The following is a 15,628-nucleotide window of genomic DNA, read 5'->3' as shown; positions in this document are numbered from 1 at the left end:
AAGAAAAATGGCTGGTGCCTGTTTTAACAAATGTAGGTATTGCGCATAAAGAGCCCCAGTAGCGTACTTTAAATCCCACTGTTAGGCAGGTTTAGTGAAACATAAGAAGATGCTTTTAAACCTTCTTTTAATGCATTCCAACTACTTCAGGCAACTGGCTCCCTTTACCCCTCCTGCCGAGAAACAGACTACACAATGAAGTAAGTTTAAAATATACTTTACTTACAGTTGTGCATTGTTCTTATCAGTAATAAGAAAATGCAGGTAAATGTTCTTAGTGGAAAAAATACATCAAAGAATGTTGAGGCAACTACTGAAATTGTTCAACTTTTTTTAAAGAAAAAAACCAATGTTGTTGAGCTTTTTTTTTAACAAAAATGACAAAAAATGTTATTTTTCAATTGACTTGCCTTTGAAATCCCAGTAATGTCTGCAAAGATGCAGATGTATAGCAACCCTAGGCATGTCTGCCTCTGTCACTTGCAGCAAGAAAGAGAGAGAGAGAGAGAGAGAGAGAGAGAGAGAGAGAGAGAGAGAGAGAGAGATGGAAGAGGAAATGAGCCTTACTTCCTCTCAGGAGGAGAGGAGAGGCAACACCACTGAACCTTCTCTAACAATTTAGAACTCTGTGATCCGTAACCCTTTCGCATACTAAATAGCATTGTTAGGTTTGATTTCAAATCTCCCGCAGGTAGATACTTCTAACCTAAAGCATCCTAAAATTGCCAAAACCCACCACACCATTTGAAGAGAGACGAAAAGAAACAGAATTGTAACCTTTGTGCAAAATTTCTGAAAACCCTAATGCAACATATGGCAGATAAGGAGTGTTGCAGCTCCTGCTAAGCCTTTTTGTAAATGCCTTTTTGTTCCATTATTAATGACTTTAGGTCCCACTCTTTATAGGAACTTGAAAAACCACAAGAGACTGCAGGAAAACTGCACTCAGAGCGATCTTGAAAGATGGATCTCTGTTTCCAAAGGCAGACATGCAAAGGAAAGGGCCCTTTGAAAACTATGGCTCTTAATCAGCAATCTAAGTTCAGATTTCACAGCAGAGATGGGCAACATTTTGTCTGTTGAAACTTGAGCATCACATTCCCTTGGGGGCAATGTGTTAGGAGGTGCATGGTAGCAGAGGCAGCTGGATCAGGCCAATGGCCCACCCCAGTCCAGCATCCTGTTCTCACAGTGGCTGACCAGTTGCCTGTGGGAAGCTCACAAGCAGGACCTCAGCGCATGAACCATCTCCCCTCCTGCAGTTTCTAGCAACTGCTATTCAGACGCATTTATGCCTCTGAAAGTAGAGGTAGAACATAGCCGTCATGGCCGGTAGCCATGGATGGCCTTGTCCACCATGAATTTGTCCAATCCTCTTTTTAATCCATCCAATGTGGTGACCATCACTGCATCCCATGGAAGCGAGCTCCATAGTTTAACTATGCGCTGCATGAAGAAGTACAGTGGTACCTCAGGTTACAGACGCTTCAGGTTACAGACGCTTCAGGTTACAGACACTTCAGGTTACAGACTCTGCTAACCCAGAAATAGTCCAACCATCTCGTCTTCTGTCATCCCCTTCTCGTTGTGCCCTCCATCTTTCCCAACATCAGGGTCTTTTCCAGGGAGTCTTCTCTTCTCATGAGGTGGCCAAAGTATTGGAGCCTCAGCTTCAGGATCTGTCCTTCCAGTGAGCACTCGGGGCTGATTTCCTTAAGAATAGATAGGTTTGATCTTCTTGCAGTCCATGGGACTCTCAAGAGTCTCCTCCAGCACCATAATTCAAAAGCATCAATTCTTCGGCGATCAGCCTTCTTTACGGTCCAGCTCTCACTTCCATACATCACTACTGGGAAAACCATAGCTTTAACTATATGGACCTTTGTTGGCAAGGTGATGTCTCTGCTTTTTAAGAAATATCAACAACCAAACACTCCTACTCCCTATAATTAGACCTACTGAAATTAATGGGCCTAACTTAGTTGTGCTCTTTCATTCCAATGGGTCTACTCTGAGCTGCATACGACCCTATGGCTGTTTACTCAGAACCAGAACGAAGTCCAGCTCAGTTTAGGGTTTCCCTCAGAAGTAAGCCCGGCTCAGTGCAGTGTAACAGGCAAAACAGAAACCAGAGGAATTATTCATCCGCTTGTCATGCGGCAGAGCCGGCTGAGTGGCTCATTTCCTGAAAGGAACATTACACTGCTTTGCTGCTGCTGTTCTCCGCCAATTGCATCCTAAATCAATATCGGAGGGAGGGTTAGATATTTATTTATTTTAAGGGCGTGAGAGCCGAGGCAAAGAGCCAGCCTTCACCTCGCAGTTCGGTGTGGGTTTTCCGAGGGAAGGCTCTGCGTCTGAGGGAACGCAGTGAAACCTGAGGGAACCTGCAGAGACTGACACCACACAGCCCCTCCGGTATCCGATTGTTTGGAACAGGGGATGGAAGAGAAGAACAGGGTGTGGGACGGACAAGACACACACACACACCCCAATCTGGATTCTGACATGCGGTTCTGCCGACACTGGATTAAATGAAGGCCGGCAAACGTTTCCCTTCTTCTGATGAGGCCTCTCGGCTGTCTGCAGAGCGGCAGACAAGACGTACGGCTAGCAGTCGCCATCCTCTGCCTGACGGCTGGCTGGGCTCTGCCGAGTAAGTGCTTTGGGCTCATCGCAGTCCCCACACTTCTTTCCACCGCCAGACCAGGTTGTGGTGCCAGGTGCATTGTTGAGCTTGGGTCCTGCGCATAGGTGTCAACTTTTCCCTTTTCTTGCGAGGAATCCTATTCGGCATAAGGGAATTTCCCTCAAAAAAAGGAAAACGTTGGTCTTGCGTGCAGGTTTGCCACAGGCATCATCTTCTTGGCCGCTGTGAGAATGGCGTACTGGGCTAGATAGGGTCATTGCTCTGATCCAGAAGAGCCCATGAACATCCTGGTCCCACAGTGGCCAGACAGACGCTTGTGGGAAACCCGTGAGCAGGATCTGAGTATAAGAGCCCTCTGCTCTCCTCCTGGTTTCCAGCATGTTCCTTGTGTGTTCCTTTCCTAAGCAGTCTCATCACTTCCATCCCTGCTGCCTCCCTGTGTGGTGTGTGTTTGTGTGGTTCGAGATGCATCTGTATGGAATTGTTTTTTTAAGACCTTTCAAAGTTGCTTCTGTTGTTTGTGGGAAAGAAGGGCCGCGTATAAATTAAACAGATTAGTGCCTTTTGCTAATAATCCCCAACTAAGCATGCAGCTCCTAAAGCCCAGCACTGCTAGAGGGGGGAACTTTAGCCTAATAAATTGTCTTCCTCCATCTTCTTTGCCTTCGGCTCCCTTCTTCCTTTGTGGCGAAGTGTAGGTGTTTGCTGGGCTGTGGGCCAAAGCAGGCATGGCAGGTCGTTTAGGTTTAGAATAATAGAATCACAGAATTGCAGAGTTGGAAGGGACCACAAGGATCATCTAGCCCAACCCCCAGAAATCTTTTGCCCAGTGTGAGGCTTGAATCCATAACCCTGAGATTAAGAGTCTCACGCTCTATTGACTGAGCTATTCTCTGGGGTTTTTTTCACTTGAGGTATTTGGGCTTGGCCTGAAAAGGAACAAGGCCTGGTGTGTTCTCTCTCTCTCTCTCTCTCTCTCTCACACACACACACACACACACACACACACAATCTCTCTGCACACTAGAGTTATTCCTTTGGGCATCGGGAGTCCATATATTACATATTTTCCAAACCGTGTACAGTGGTACCTCGGGTTAAGAACTTAATTCGTTCTGGAGGCCCGTTCTTAACCTGAAACTGTTCTTAACCTGAGGTACCACTTTAGCTAATGGGGCCTCCCGCCACCGCTGCACAATTTCTGTTTTCATCCTGAAGCAAAGTTCTTAACCCGAGGTACTATTTCTGGGTTAGCTGGGTCTGTAACCTGAAGCGTCTGTAACCCAAGGTACCACTGTACAGTATGTAGTTATACATGGTTGTATGTGTACCCAACCACAGTACCCAACCAGTCATTTGAGGCTCTGGTTGCCCCTACTATTGGACAGAGTGAGGCAAGTGCTTCAGGTGGCAGATGCTGAGGGCAGGCAGCTATGGCGATGCGCTGGAGAACAGATCAATTTGTGCCGCATGGCCTGTCCTATGGACCAGCTAGCTTGCTGTCCTCAGGTGTGGTTGGACATAGGAGATCACTTCTAGGGTCTGAGGTCCCTCCCCACCCCCTGTAAAATATTTGAGCAAGCTGCCCCCCCCCATTCAAATGGTGGGCATCATGTGATAACATATGCAGAGCGGGGCTTAGTTGGTAGAGCATGAGGCTCTTAATCACAGAGTTGTGGGTTCAAGTCCCACCTTGGGCAAAGAAAAAAAAATCCTGCAAATCCTGCATTGCAGGGGGTTGGACTAGATGACCCATGTGGTCCCTTCCAACTTCACAAAGTTGGAAGGGACCACATAGGGACCACATAGGACCATTATAGGTTTCTAAGTTGGTGGAGGGTGCTGTCCCATTGCCAGTTTTGATGTAAAATCCCACTGCCAGTCTGGTCAGCATCTGTATGTCAATCCCCATCTCGGGCAGCAAAATGCCCTGTTTGAGGCTGAAGCACACAGGTGTAGTCATCACTTAGAAACATAGGGAGCTGCCTTATACTGGGGCCATCTGTGTTCATCTGTCTCAGCCTTCTCTGATCTGATGCCCTCCTGACAGCCCCAGCCAGCATGGTTGATAATCAGGGATGGGATGGGATTTGTAGTCCAAAATGATCCAGAAGGCATCTGGTTGGGGAAGACTGATCAAGCCCGCTGCCTGCTCTGACTGGCAGTCATGTTACTGAATGTTGGTTGCTGGGAATCCCAAGTGGGCAGAGTGTTTTTGTGCTCATGCCCTGCTTGCAGATTTCCCTCTGTGGTATCTGATTGGTCGCTGTGAGAACAGGAGGCTGGACTAGATAGGCCATTGGCTTGATCCCGCATGCCCTTCTCAAGTTCTAACTTTCTGACACAATACGCAAACTGAAACAGGGCTACAAACATATCTGACCTTTGCAATGCAATTTTCCAGCCAAGCAATGTGTACAAAAATGTATGTACAGTGGTACCTCGGGTTACATACTGTCAGAGCTGGCTCCAGGTCCCAGCTCACAGAGGACCAACGCTAGCCGGCAGTAATGTACAAAAGTCTTTATTGAAGTACAGTTTCCATTTTCAAGCCGCAGCGCCCCAGCTCTACGTCTAGGGGTTAGATCGGCGAAGCTCCATCTGAGTCTCCGCCCCCTGTACACCAGTTTAAGATTCTAGCCTTACTCCACCTCTTACGTCTCTCCTTTCTCCTCTGGGTCCTGCTACCCCCCGGGGTCCCTTCCTTCCTGGATTCTTCTGACGCTGACGTTGACCCCCCTGACTCCTCCCCCTCTTTTCGGCGGGCTTTGGGACCTGGCTCCCTATCCGGGCTGCCAACTGCGCCGCCCTCCTGTACATTTGAACTTGGCGCGCGCGCCCAGCCTTCAACCTTCCTCTCGACCGTTTCCTCGCTCCCCGATGGAGGCGTGGCCAATCCTGACTCATGTCCTCCCACTGGCAGTGCGCCGCCTGATCCCGATGCCTGGGACTCCTCCCCCCTACTGCACTCTGGTGTGGACGCTGGTCCTGATTTCCAACTGCTGCTCTCTGAGTCCCCTCTGGCCCCTTCTTCCTGGGGTGTCCCCCTCGGCACCCCCCTTGCTCTGACCATGGGAGCCCCTTTCTGTGAATCTTCCGATTCGCTGGAAAGACTCAGAGACCTCGGACCGCTGTCATCGCTAACATTTCCTTCGGACTCCTCCCCCTCGCTCTCTATTTCCTCCCTTTCCTGTGCCTCTGCTCCTGAACCCCTGACACATACGCTTCAGGTTACAGACTCCACTAACCCAGAAATAGTACCTTGGGTTAAGAACTTTGCTTCAGGATGAGAACAGAAATCGTGTTGCGGTGGCGGCAGCAGGAGGCCCCATTAGCTAAAGTGGTGCTTCAGGTTAAGAACAGCTTTAGGTTAAGAACTTAACCCGAGGTATCACTGTATTGGAGAAAATACCGTAATATACAAAAATATAATGATGATGATGATGATGATAAGAATAAGAATAAGAATAATTTATTTATACCCCGCCTATCTGGCTGGGTTTCCCCAGCCACTGTGGGCGGCTTCCAACAAAGTATTAAAATACAGTGGTCTGTTAACCAAATGTAACGGATTTGTCCATCCCGAGTGACACTGAATAGCAGGCCTCCTCACAACCAAATTTATTTTTATTTATTGCATTTATATCCCTCCTTTCGCTCCAGGCAGCACACGTGTGTCTCCCCTTCCTCATTCAATCCCCACAACAACCCCGTGAACTTAGGCTGAGAGGTAATGCCCAGCCCAATATCACCCAGAGAGATTTGTGGTCGAGTGGGGATTCGAATCCTGGTCTCCCTGGTCCTAGATGAACGCTGTAAGCCAGGGTTTCCCAATTATCCCTATCTAGTAGGACCAGTGATCAGGGATGATGGGAACTGTAGTCCAAAATCAGCTGGAGACCCAAGTTTGGTTTTTTTAATAAAATTTTATTGGGTTTTCACAATTATAACAAAAACAACCTATTAAAAAAGAGAAACAACAGCAGAAAAACATACAAACATCAATAAAACAAAAAGGGGGGGGGAACCAACCTAAACCACAACAATAAAAAAAACAAAAACATAATTTTATCCCATATCCCTTAAGACCCAAATTTTATTTACATTGTTACAGTGGTGCCCCGCAAGACGAATGCCTCGCAAGACGGAAAACTCGCTAGACGAAAGGGTTTTCCGTTTTTGAGCTGCTTCGCAAGGCGAATTTCCCTATGGGCTTGCTTCGCAAGACGAAAATGTCTTGCAAGTTTGTTTCCTTTTTCTTAACACCGTTAATACAGTTGCGACTTGACTTCAAGGAGCAACTCATAGAACGCAGTGTACATAGTAGCCTTTTTTGAGGTTTTTAAAGACTTTGGTGATTTTTGAAGCTTTTCCAAAACTTCTTTTGCAGCCAAGTTAAGCTTTTAAAACTTTTTTGGGGGTTTTTGGATTTTGGGTTGGGGTGTTTGGAATTCAAGGACTTGGTGTTGGGGAGGGGTTTGCAAGAATCTGGAAGCTTGTGTGTCTTTTTTCTGCATTTTTTATGATTTTCTGTGACCATTGGGCCACTCTGCTGTTTTTTAAAAAAAATTCTGGATTTGAATTTCTGTGTGCTGGGTGGCTGGGGGAACAGTTGGGGAGGGGTTTGCAAGAATCTGGAAGCTTGTGTGGTTTTTTTCTGCATTTTTATGATTTTCTGTGACCATTGGGCCACTCTGCTGTTTTTTAAAAAAAATCTGGATTTGAATTTCTGTGTGCTGGGTGGCTGGGGGAACAGTTGGGGAGGGGTTTGCAGGAATCTGGAAGCTTGTGTGTTTTTTTTCTGCATTTTTGTGATTTTCTGTGACCACTGGGCCACTCTGCTGTTTTTTAAAAAAAATTCTGGATTTGAATTTCTGTGTGCTGGGTGACTGGGTGACCAGTTGGGGAGGGGTTTGCAACAGTTGGGGAGGTTGTTGTACCAAATTTGGCTTTGTTTGGACTTTTTTTGACCATAGGAACGCATTAATTGATTTTCAATGCATTCCTATGGGAATTCGTGATTCGCAAGACGAAAAATTCGCTAGACGAAAAAACTCGCGGAACGAATTAATTTCGTCTTGCGAGGCACCACTGTAATTGACTTCCTCAAATCCGTCCCTTCTGAAATTTCATTGTATCTGCATGTAACAGCTTTCCAGTATCATTCTTCCACAAAAGTATTTCCAGCTCCTAATTTGTTCACTTTTCTTACTATTCTGAATCTCAATTATTTAATTAAATCCTAATTTAATCCTAGGCCTGTTTGGTACTTTCAAGTGATTTCTAATTTTTTATATTACAATATTTATTCAAATAGTCCTTAAATTTCTTCCAGTCTTCTTGATATTCCTCTTCTTTCTGGTCACGGATTCTTCCAGTCAGGTCAGCTAGCTCCAGGAAATCATGGTTTATATGCCACACTAGCTCAACACAGACAAGGCCAATCCAGCACCTAAAAAAAGGACGACTTCCCCCTTTGCTTTCTTTTCCCAGCCCAAGGAGGAGAAGCATCGTTGCTGGTCTCACAACCCAACGTGAACACCACGGTGGCGCAGAACGTTTTGCTGTCCGTCGCGCACACCTTCGGGGGCTCCCCCATCATCAAGTGGACCCACACGTCTCCCAGGGGCACGTCCAAAATTGCCGAGTGGAAACCGCGAAGCTATGCCAACATATCCAGCGGCTACATAGACAGAGTGAAGATTTATGACAACGGTTCTCTTCAGCTGCTGAACGTCGATATCAGAGATACTGGTTATTACTTAGTCACGGTGAGGGAAGAGTTTGGGATCACCATCTATGGCACCATCCTGTTGAATGTTTATGGTATGAAATCAGAGGATTTAATATTTTCTCTAGGGCCGACTGCTCGCAACCCGCTCTTCGGCAGGAGTTGGGAGCTAAAGCTGGGCTGAATATCCCCATCCCACAATTTCATAGGAATGCTTGGCTCACACAGAAATGGGAAAGGTGATTGTTGGAGAGTTTTCAGGGGGCAGGCAAACTTTTAAGACTGTGGCAAAGGTTTCCCTTCTTTCTTTATTTTACCTCCTGCCTTGCCACCCAAAAGCAGGTAGGTCCCTGGTCGCCACAAGGTGTTTTTTCACACATCCAGGTGAATATGAATTAGAAGCCTCTTGCAGACCTTCCCTGCTCAATGTAGGGGAGCTCAGGAACACAATGCCCATAGATAGATCATTCACCTGTTCAGGTAAATGTCCGAGAATGTGCCAAGAAGCTGCCATCTGACTAATAAATGAACGGATATTTATTTATCTAGCAAATTCATTGCCACCAAATTACCAGCAGTGGTTCAGGGTCAAGTGCCCTCATGGATCATTTGCTAAACGTGTGTTGTTGTTGTTTTAAAGGTTTATTGGATGAATAGATGTATATTCTTTGATTCAAGGGGATTGCCATTCTACCTCTTGTTATCCTGATCTTGGAGCCCTAAGGCATTACAGCAGGACAAACATGTAATGGGAAATAGATAATTAAAAACCTGATAAAGATCAGGTTTTCAACAGATAGAGGATGGTGGTCAGTGGCTTCTCCTCTCTGTGTTTTTGTGCTGTCTGCCTTTGCCTTTCTCGTTGCTGAGGGAGACTTGTCAGACCATGGCAACAGAAGATAAAGTCCTGGGGGAGAGTAACCTGTGCCAGGTTTGTGGCCCCGTTTCTGAATGCTTCCCACATATCAATCCCCAACTCCTCCCTGAAAGTAAACAATGAGCATGGGATGGCGAACGCTTTCTATTTGCATAGGGAAACATTTCAAAATGCAATTGCTTTGACTGCCCACCTCCACCAAAAACCCAAAACAGATACAGCGCATTTCTATATCATTGCTCTACTGCAGGGGTAGCCATCTCCCAAGAGACTGCGATCTACTTGGGGGTAAGTTGTTAAGCTTTTTTTTAAGGAGGAGGAAAGCCCCATTTTTTAGAAGAGAAGAGCAGGGCAAAGTTGTTGAACTTTTTTTTAGGGGACCCAAAATTGTTGAGTTTCTTTGGGGTGAGCCAGTGATCTACCAGTGATCTGCCACAGACATCCAGTGATCACAGTCTACCTGTTGGACATCCCTGCTCTATTGCATAGGTATAGCAAACTCCAGATAAGTCACAAGGGTGATTGATGACAGTGGCAGTGGGGAAATTCGGAAACAGAGAGGTCAAAAAGCAATGAGGGCTTGGCAGAAAACAAGGCCGAGCTGGGATCCTGCCAGACAACCTGTTTATTCAGCATTCATCCTGATTTGATTGCACAAAGCTTGTTGTTGTCATTTAGTCGTGTCTGACTCTTCGTGACCCCATGGACCAGAGCATGCCAGGCACTCCTGTCTTCCACTGCCTCCCGCAGTTTGGTCAAACTCATGCTGGTTGCTTCGAGAACACTGTCCAGCCATCTCGTCCTCTGTCGTCCCCTTCTCCTTGTGCCCTCCATCTTTCCCAATATCAGGGTCTTTTCCACGGAGTCTTCTCTTCTCATGAGGTGGCCAAAGTATTGGAGCCTCAGCTTCAGGATTTGTCCTTCCAGTGAGCACTCAGGGCTGATTTCCTTCAGAATGGATAGGTCTGATCTTCTTGCAGTCCATGGGACTCTCAAGAGTCTCCTCCAGCACCATAATTCAAAAGTATCAATTCTTCGGTGATCAGCCTTCTTTATGGTCCAGCTCTCACTTCCATACATCACTACTGGGGAAACCATAGCTTTAACTAAACGGACCTTTGTCGGCAAGGTGATGTTGCACAAAGCTTATGCTGTGGTTAAATGGCATCTGATATTTACTGAGCATTTGTTTGTGGGGAGGTTATTCAACAAGGAACATCCCCCCTGATTTGCTTGATTAGACATCCTCCCATTAATCATGTGTTCACCCCACACTTCCCAGTGCACTTCACTGTCACTTTCTTAGCTGCAAAAGGTGTTATGGGTTTTTTTCTTTTCATAGTGCATTTGTTGTGCTGGGGCGACAGAAGACTTTAAACCCCTTTAATTGCGCAAACCTAAATAAAGGGTATGCACCTGAATCTATCCCACAGCATAGCGATAATCTGGAGGCACCCCTCAGTGACTCGTGATTTCTTTTCCAAACGTCCTAAGTCAACTTCCACTGTGTTGTCTGTCTCCCCTTCTCCTTCAGAGATTATCTATGAAGACCTGCATTTCGTAGCCGTCATTTTTGCCTTCCTCACAGGTGTGTCTGCCATTCTAGTCTGCCTCATGTGGCTGTGCAATAAATTAATGCAGCTGTTTCAGAAGGAGAGGCACCGGATCAAAGGTAACCTTTGCAGCAGCACATAAAGGAACCAAATAATCTTTCACTTGCTCCAGCTGACCCTGTTTGCCAGAGACAGCTCCTGATTTTGTGGGGGGGGGGGGGAGGGAGTTGCTATCCATTCCCGGAAAATTGTTGTCTCTTTGGAGGATGCTTTGTTGAATTGTTCTTATTGCGAGTTGCAAACATTGTTCTTCAGCCGGAATCGGAAACCAGCGATCCTGCAGTCGGAGTCCAGCTCCCATCAGCCCCAACAAACATAGCAGTGTTGTAAACAAAATCTGCCCTTTTCCCCTTATGGAGTACCCAAGAGCCCGTATAGAGTCCTTACGTGGGTTCCCTATTGAGTAAATAACAGAGGCCAACCAGAGAATATTGAGAAGCAAAGCAGCTAGTAAGCCTGATCTTTATTGATCTGTTGCAACAGGATGCTCCCCTCACACGCAGGAAAGGAGGAAGACCTCGAACAATGGCATGCAAGGCCTTATATAGACATTTTAAATTCCCTGCCCTGGAGCTCAAGACCACCCCTCCATACATCATACATACATCACAGAAGGGGTGTAACCCAACACCCCCCCAAACATCATACATACATCACATAAAATGTGATCTACAACAGAAATTTGAATGTTGTTGTTTTTCCTGTCTGCCAGGTCTAACCTGATTGCCTTTCCTGGTAGTCTGTCACCCTTTGAGATGGTGATTTCCCAATTCCTGAGACAATGGGAAGGCTCCCTGACCCCCTCCCTCCTTGCAGAGAAAACATTTGGTCAGTTTGGGAGTCAAAATGGTTTCAGGTCGGTCTTCCTGTGCTGATCTATGTATGTGCTTGGTTGGTACTTTTCTGAACATTTATTATATATATAAAACCTTAAATTTACAGCAGCGATCAGGAATTACAAGAGTTGTAGTTCTCCATTCCTCTTAAGAAGAGTTTAGCTCCATGGACATTAATCTGGGAAGCACATGCATATTTCTTTAATGCACATCTGTAACTTTAAAAATACATGCGCATGAGCGCTAAAGCAGCTAGTGCCACTGGCATTTTACACACTGCAGCAGCATCATAATTTGAACTCTGATCCTACTCAGAGACAATGCTGAATGCATGCCAGGAAACTTGCATGTATGCATACTTCGACCCTTAAAACACACTTGCAAAAGATGCACATCTTTTACAATGCACCACCCTGGGAATGTCTCTAAGGGACATCGGGACCCAGGGTTGCTCATCTACACCTAGATCTCAAGTTGAATGCCAAGGCAGTTACACACGGGACAGCTGCAACAGTATATTAAACAGCTGTGACATTCTTCCCCACCTCTTCAGGAGGCAGGAATTCCTTAGCAGGCAAATCAATGTGGAAAGAGTGCCCTGAAAGTAGATTTTTAAAAAATCTGCCCTGAGTGTAAATCTAGGTATATGGTACAGTGGTGCCTCGCAAGACGAAATTAATCCGTTCCGCGAGTCTCTTCGTCTTGCGGTTTTTTCGTCTTGCGAAGCACGGCTATTAGCGGCTTAGCGGCTATTAACGGCTTAGCGGCTTTAAGAAAAAGGAAACAAACTCGCAAGACGTTTCGTCTTGCGAAGCAAGCCCGTAGGGAAATTCGTCTTGCGGAACGACTCAAAAAACGGAAAACTCTTTCGTCTTGCGCGTTTTTCGTCTTGCGAGGCATTCGTCTTGCGAGGCACCACTGTACAGTCAAACCTTGGTTGTTGAACATAATCCTGAAATGTTCGACAACTGAGGCACGGCTTCCAATTGGTTGCAGGAGCTTCCTGCACTCAAGCAGAAGCTGTGTCGGATGTTCGGCTTCCGAAAAACGTTTGAAAACTGGAGCCTTTACTTTCAGGTTTTCGTCGTCTGGAAGCCAAAACATTCCAAAACGGAGGCGTTCGGGGTCCGAGGTTTGGTTGTACCAGCAACAGTGCTGTAATACAGTGGTACCTCGGGTTACATACGCTTCAGGTTATATACGCTTCAGGTTACAGACTACGCTAATCCAGAAATAGTACCTCGGGTTAAGAACTTTGCTTCAGGATGAGAATAGAAATCGTGCTCCAGCGGCGCAGCGGCAGCGGGAGGCCCCATTAGCTAAAGTGGTGCTTCAGGTTAAGAACCGTTTCAGGTTAAGAACGGACCTCCAGAACGAATTAAGTACTTAACCCGAGATACCACTGTATTCAGACTTAATCTCCTCCCACCCTTCTTCAGTTCCTCTGCACCTTGTTTGCAAACTGCATTATCTATTTGGCTTGAAAGATCTTCAGGTGATTTCAAGCATGCAAAGACATAGACAAACACAGCAGGCTGTTTGCTTTGCAACTATGGCAGTGGCAGCTGAGAACACCTGCAGAGAAGAAAGGCCCCATTGTGCCAGAGCAAACAAGCAGACTTGTCATATCCCTTTCCATGGAATGTCAGAAGTTGCCTTAGACAGGAGACAATTCTTTTCCAACTGGTGGTAGCAGCTCTCCAGTGTCTCAGCTAGAGATCTTCCACATCACCTACAGATTTTTTTTAAAAAAACAAGAGATGCTGGGACCTTCTGCTTGCTAAAACAAAGTACACCGCTACTGAGGCACGCCCAGTCCATTTAAAGCCACAGTCCCTTCCTCTTTTGACATGTTGCAGTCCTGCTTCCTTTGCCTCTTGTTGCAAGGCAAGACCGCAAACTCTCCCGCTGCTTTTTTATAAAACATTATGACCTATCAGATTTTTGTGAATGGGACAACCACAATTTCCACCATCCGTGACTACTGCCCATCTTGGCTGAGGCTGATGGGAAGCAACTTCCTTGCTGAGTGAAAAGAGCCTCTCCTTTGCATACAGAAGGTCCCCCTGGTTTAGCTTCATTAACTCCAAAATTTAGGATCCCATCCAAACCTGTGCCAAAGTTTTGCAGCCATTTTACAGCAAAAATCCTGTGTTTTGCAGTGCCCCCCCCCAACCTGAGTAATTGATACATCAAACTGGGGTTTTTAGTTAACCGAAAATGCAACCTTTTCTGAATTGCTTCAAACTGGAGCCAAAGTTTGGCAATTATTTTGCAGTGAACCCTAGCATCTGCCCATAGGGCTGGAAAAAGGGCAGTGCCTGGAGAGCCATTGCCACTTAGCATAAACAATACTGAGCTGGCCTGACTCCTACATTCCCCCTCCCGGCAACTCCATTGCCTTTCCATGTTCCATGACTGGCTTTTCTCCATACAACTGACACCAAAGCAGATCTGGAAAAGGAAGTAGGGATATCAAGAGAAACAGCATCTGCAAAGCTGCTGCAGATGTAATGCACACACTTGACACTTGCATCTTTGGTACTGAATGAGTGGCTCACCATTACAAGTCTTGGTTTAATTGGTACAGATTTTGGAGAGGTGTAGTATAAACACAGGCCCTGTTTAGGGGAGATTATGTAACACTAATGCCCTGTTTGCAGCAGGTTTCCACTATGCTCACGACTTGTACGCCATTATCTCTTAGCTATATTTTTATTTTGGAACTGCTCCTTTCCAGTCGATCCGTTCTCAAGCTACATTCTCCTTTCATTTACAGCAAGCGCAACTGAAGAGACTGAGCTGCAAATGATGGGGTGTTAAATGTGGAACGGTTTAAACGGACGAGACAATTTTCTACCTCAAAAAGAAACACTAGTAAGAGAGGAGACAGGCATCCAGAAGACACAAGGTGTACATTTCTTCTGTTGTAAGATATTTCCTGAACCAGAAAAGCAAAGATTAATTGGAAGCCGATCCAGAGACACTGTGAGAGATACTGTGGTTTCACAGTATAATTTACAATGGACAGAACATGTAAAGAGGACAGAATGCTTCTGTTGTTTCAACCTGTATCAAGAACAAACACTTATCAACTTTGCATTGGCAAATATCATGACGATGTGACTGAGGACTTCATGTGCTAAAATCTGCACCCACGATGGTGGACAATCTTGAACGTGAATAGGTAGGGAAAAAATGCAGCCTTTTAAAGAAGGTGCAACTGTTTATTAACTTATTACATTTTAAAAACATATTAAAGTAGTAGTGGGCAACTCACATCAAAAACGGTTACCAATGATTGGGTGATTAATTTAAAGACTAAACCAACATTATAAGTATGCTGAAGTTCAAGTTCTCTCATTGACTTTTTGATGTTAGATGACAAGATGAGCATCCCATTTACTTATTTCTATCCCTCCTCTTTTCTCTGGCACTCAAGACGGTGTAGATGAGGATCATCTCATTTTGTCCTCACAACCACCTAGTGAGGTAGGTCAGGCTAAGAGTGATATGGCTCAGTGGGGATTTTAATATGGCTTTCTAACTTCTAAATACAGTACTGCAGACACTATGCCACAAGCTTGCATTGATATTTTACATTTAATTCCCTGTGCTTGTATGTCTTTGGAATGACAATAGCATTCCAATAAAATGGTTAAACTCAGTGGTGCTCGCAACTGTCTTTAGCTGTGGCTGTTGGTGAATGTTTCAGGAATAAAACTGACAAATAAGTTGCCTTGTTAAGTGTTTTGATCATCATCAATAAAAAGTTATTACCTGAACATACATTTTCATTGGTTTTAGGACCGAGACATCACACAGAGCCCATCCGATCTAACCCCCACCTCCTCAGATCCCCTCGGAATTTAGTGCCACTTGCTCCTGAATTCAAGGTGGGATCAATAAGAGCTTGTAAAG

General features: G+C 45.6%; 2 protein-coding genes across 3 annotated transcripts in view; both read left to right on the top strand.

Annotated features, from left to right (window-relative positions):
- CMTR2 (cap methyltransferase 2) overlaps positions 1-15,628 on the top strand; it is a 203,924-nt gene that overhangs the window by 106,656 nt on the left and 81,640 nt on the right. The window lies entirely within an intron of this gene.
- VSTM5 (V-set and transmembrane domain containing 5) lies at positions 2,244-15,492 on the top strand. Of its 2 annotated transcripts, none has more exons than XM_081002469.1 (4): positions 2,244-2,656; positions 8,144-8,476; positions 10,847-10,930; positions 14,487-15,492. In XM_081002469.1, the coding sequence occupies exons 1-4, from the start codon at positions 2,566-2,568 to the stop codon at positions 14,528-14,530; spliced, it is 552 nt and encodes a 183-aa protein (XP_080858595.1). In that variant the 5' UTR covers positions 2,244-2,565; the 3' UTR covers positions 14,531-15,492. The 2 variants fall into 2 exon arrangements, with proteins under 2 accessions (XP_080858595.1, XP_080858594.1); XM_081002468.1 differs by having other exon boundaries at positions 2,247-2,656; positions 10,793-10,930.

Source organism: Podarcis pityusensis (assembly GCF_964106645.2).
Source record: "Podarcis pityusensis genome assembly, chromosome: 4".
Classification (NCBI taxonomy): domain Eukaryota; kingdom Metazoa; phylum Chordata; class Lepidosauria; order Squamata; family Lacertidae; genus Podarcis; species Podarcis pityusensis.
Note: the sequence above shows the minus strand (reverse complement) of the source record. Positions and strands in the feature narration are given on the sequence as shown.

Coding starts and splice junctions, on each gene's coding strand:
- VSTM5 (XM_081002468.1), top strand. CDS start 2,566: ATGAGGCCTCTCGGCTGTCTGCAGAGCGGCAGACAAGACGTACGGCTA. Junction 2,657..8,143: donor GGCTGGCTGGGCTCTGCCGA/GTAAGTGCTTTG, acceptor TTCTTTTCCCAG/CCCAAGGAGGAGAAGCATCG. Junction 10,931..14,486: donor GGAGAGGCACCGGATCAAAG/GTAACCTTTGCA, acceptor TTTCATTTACAG/CAAGCGCAACTGAAGAGACT.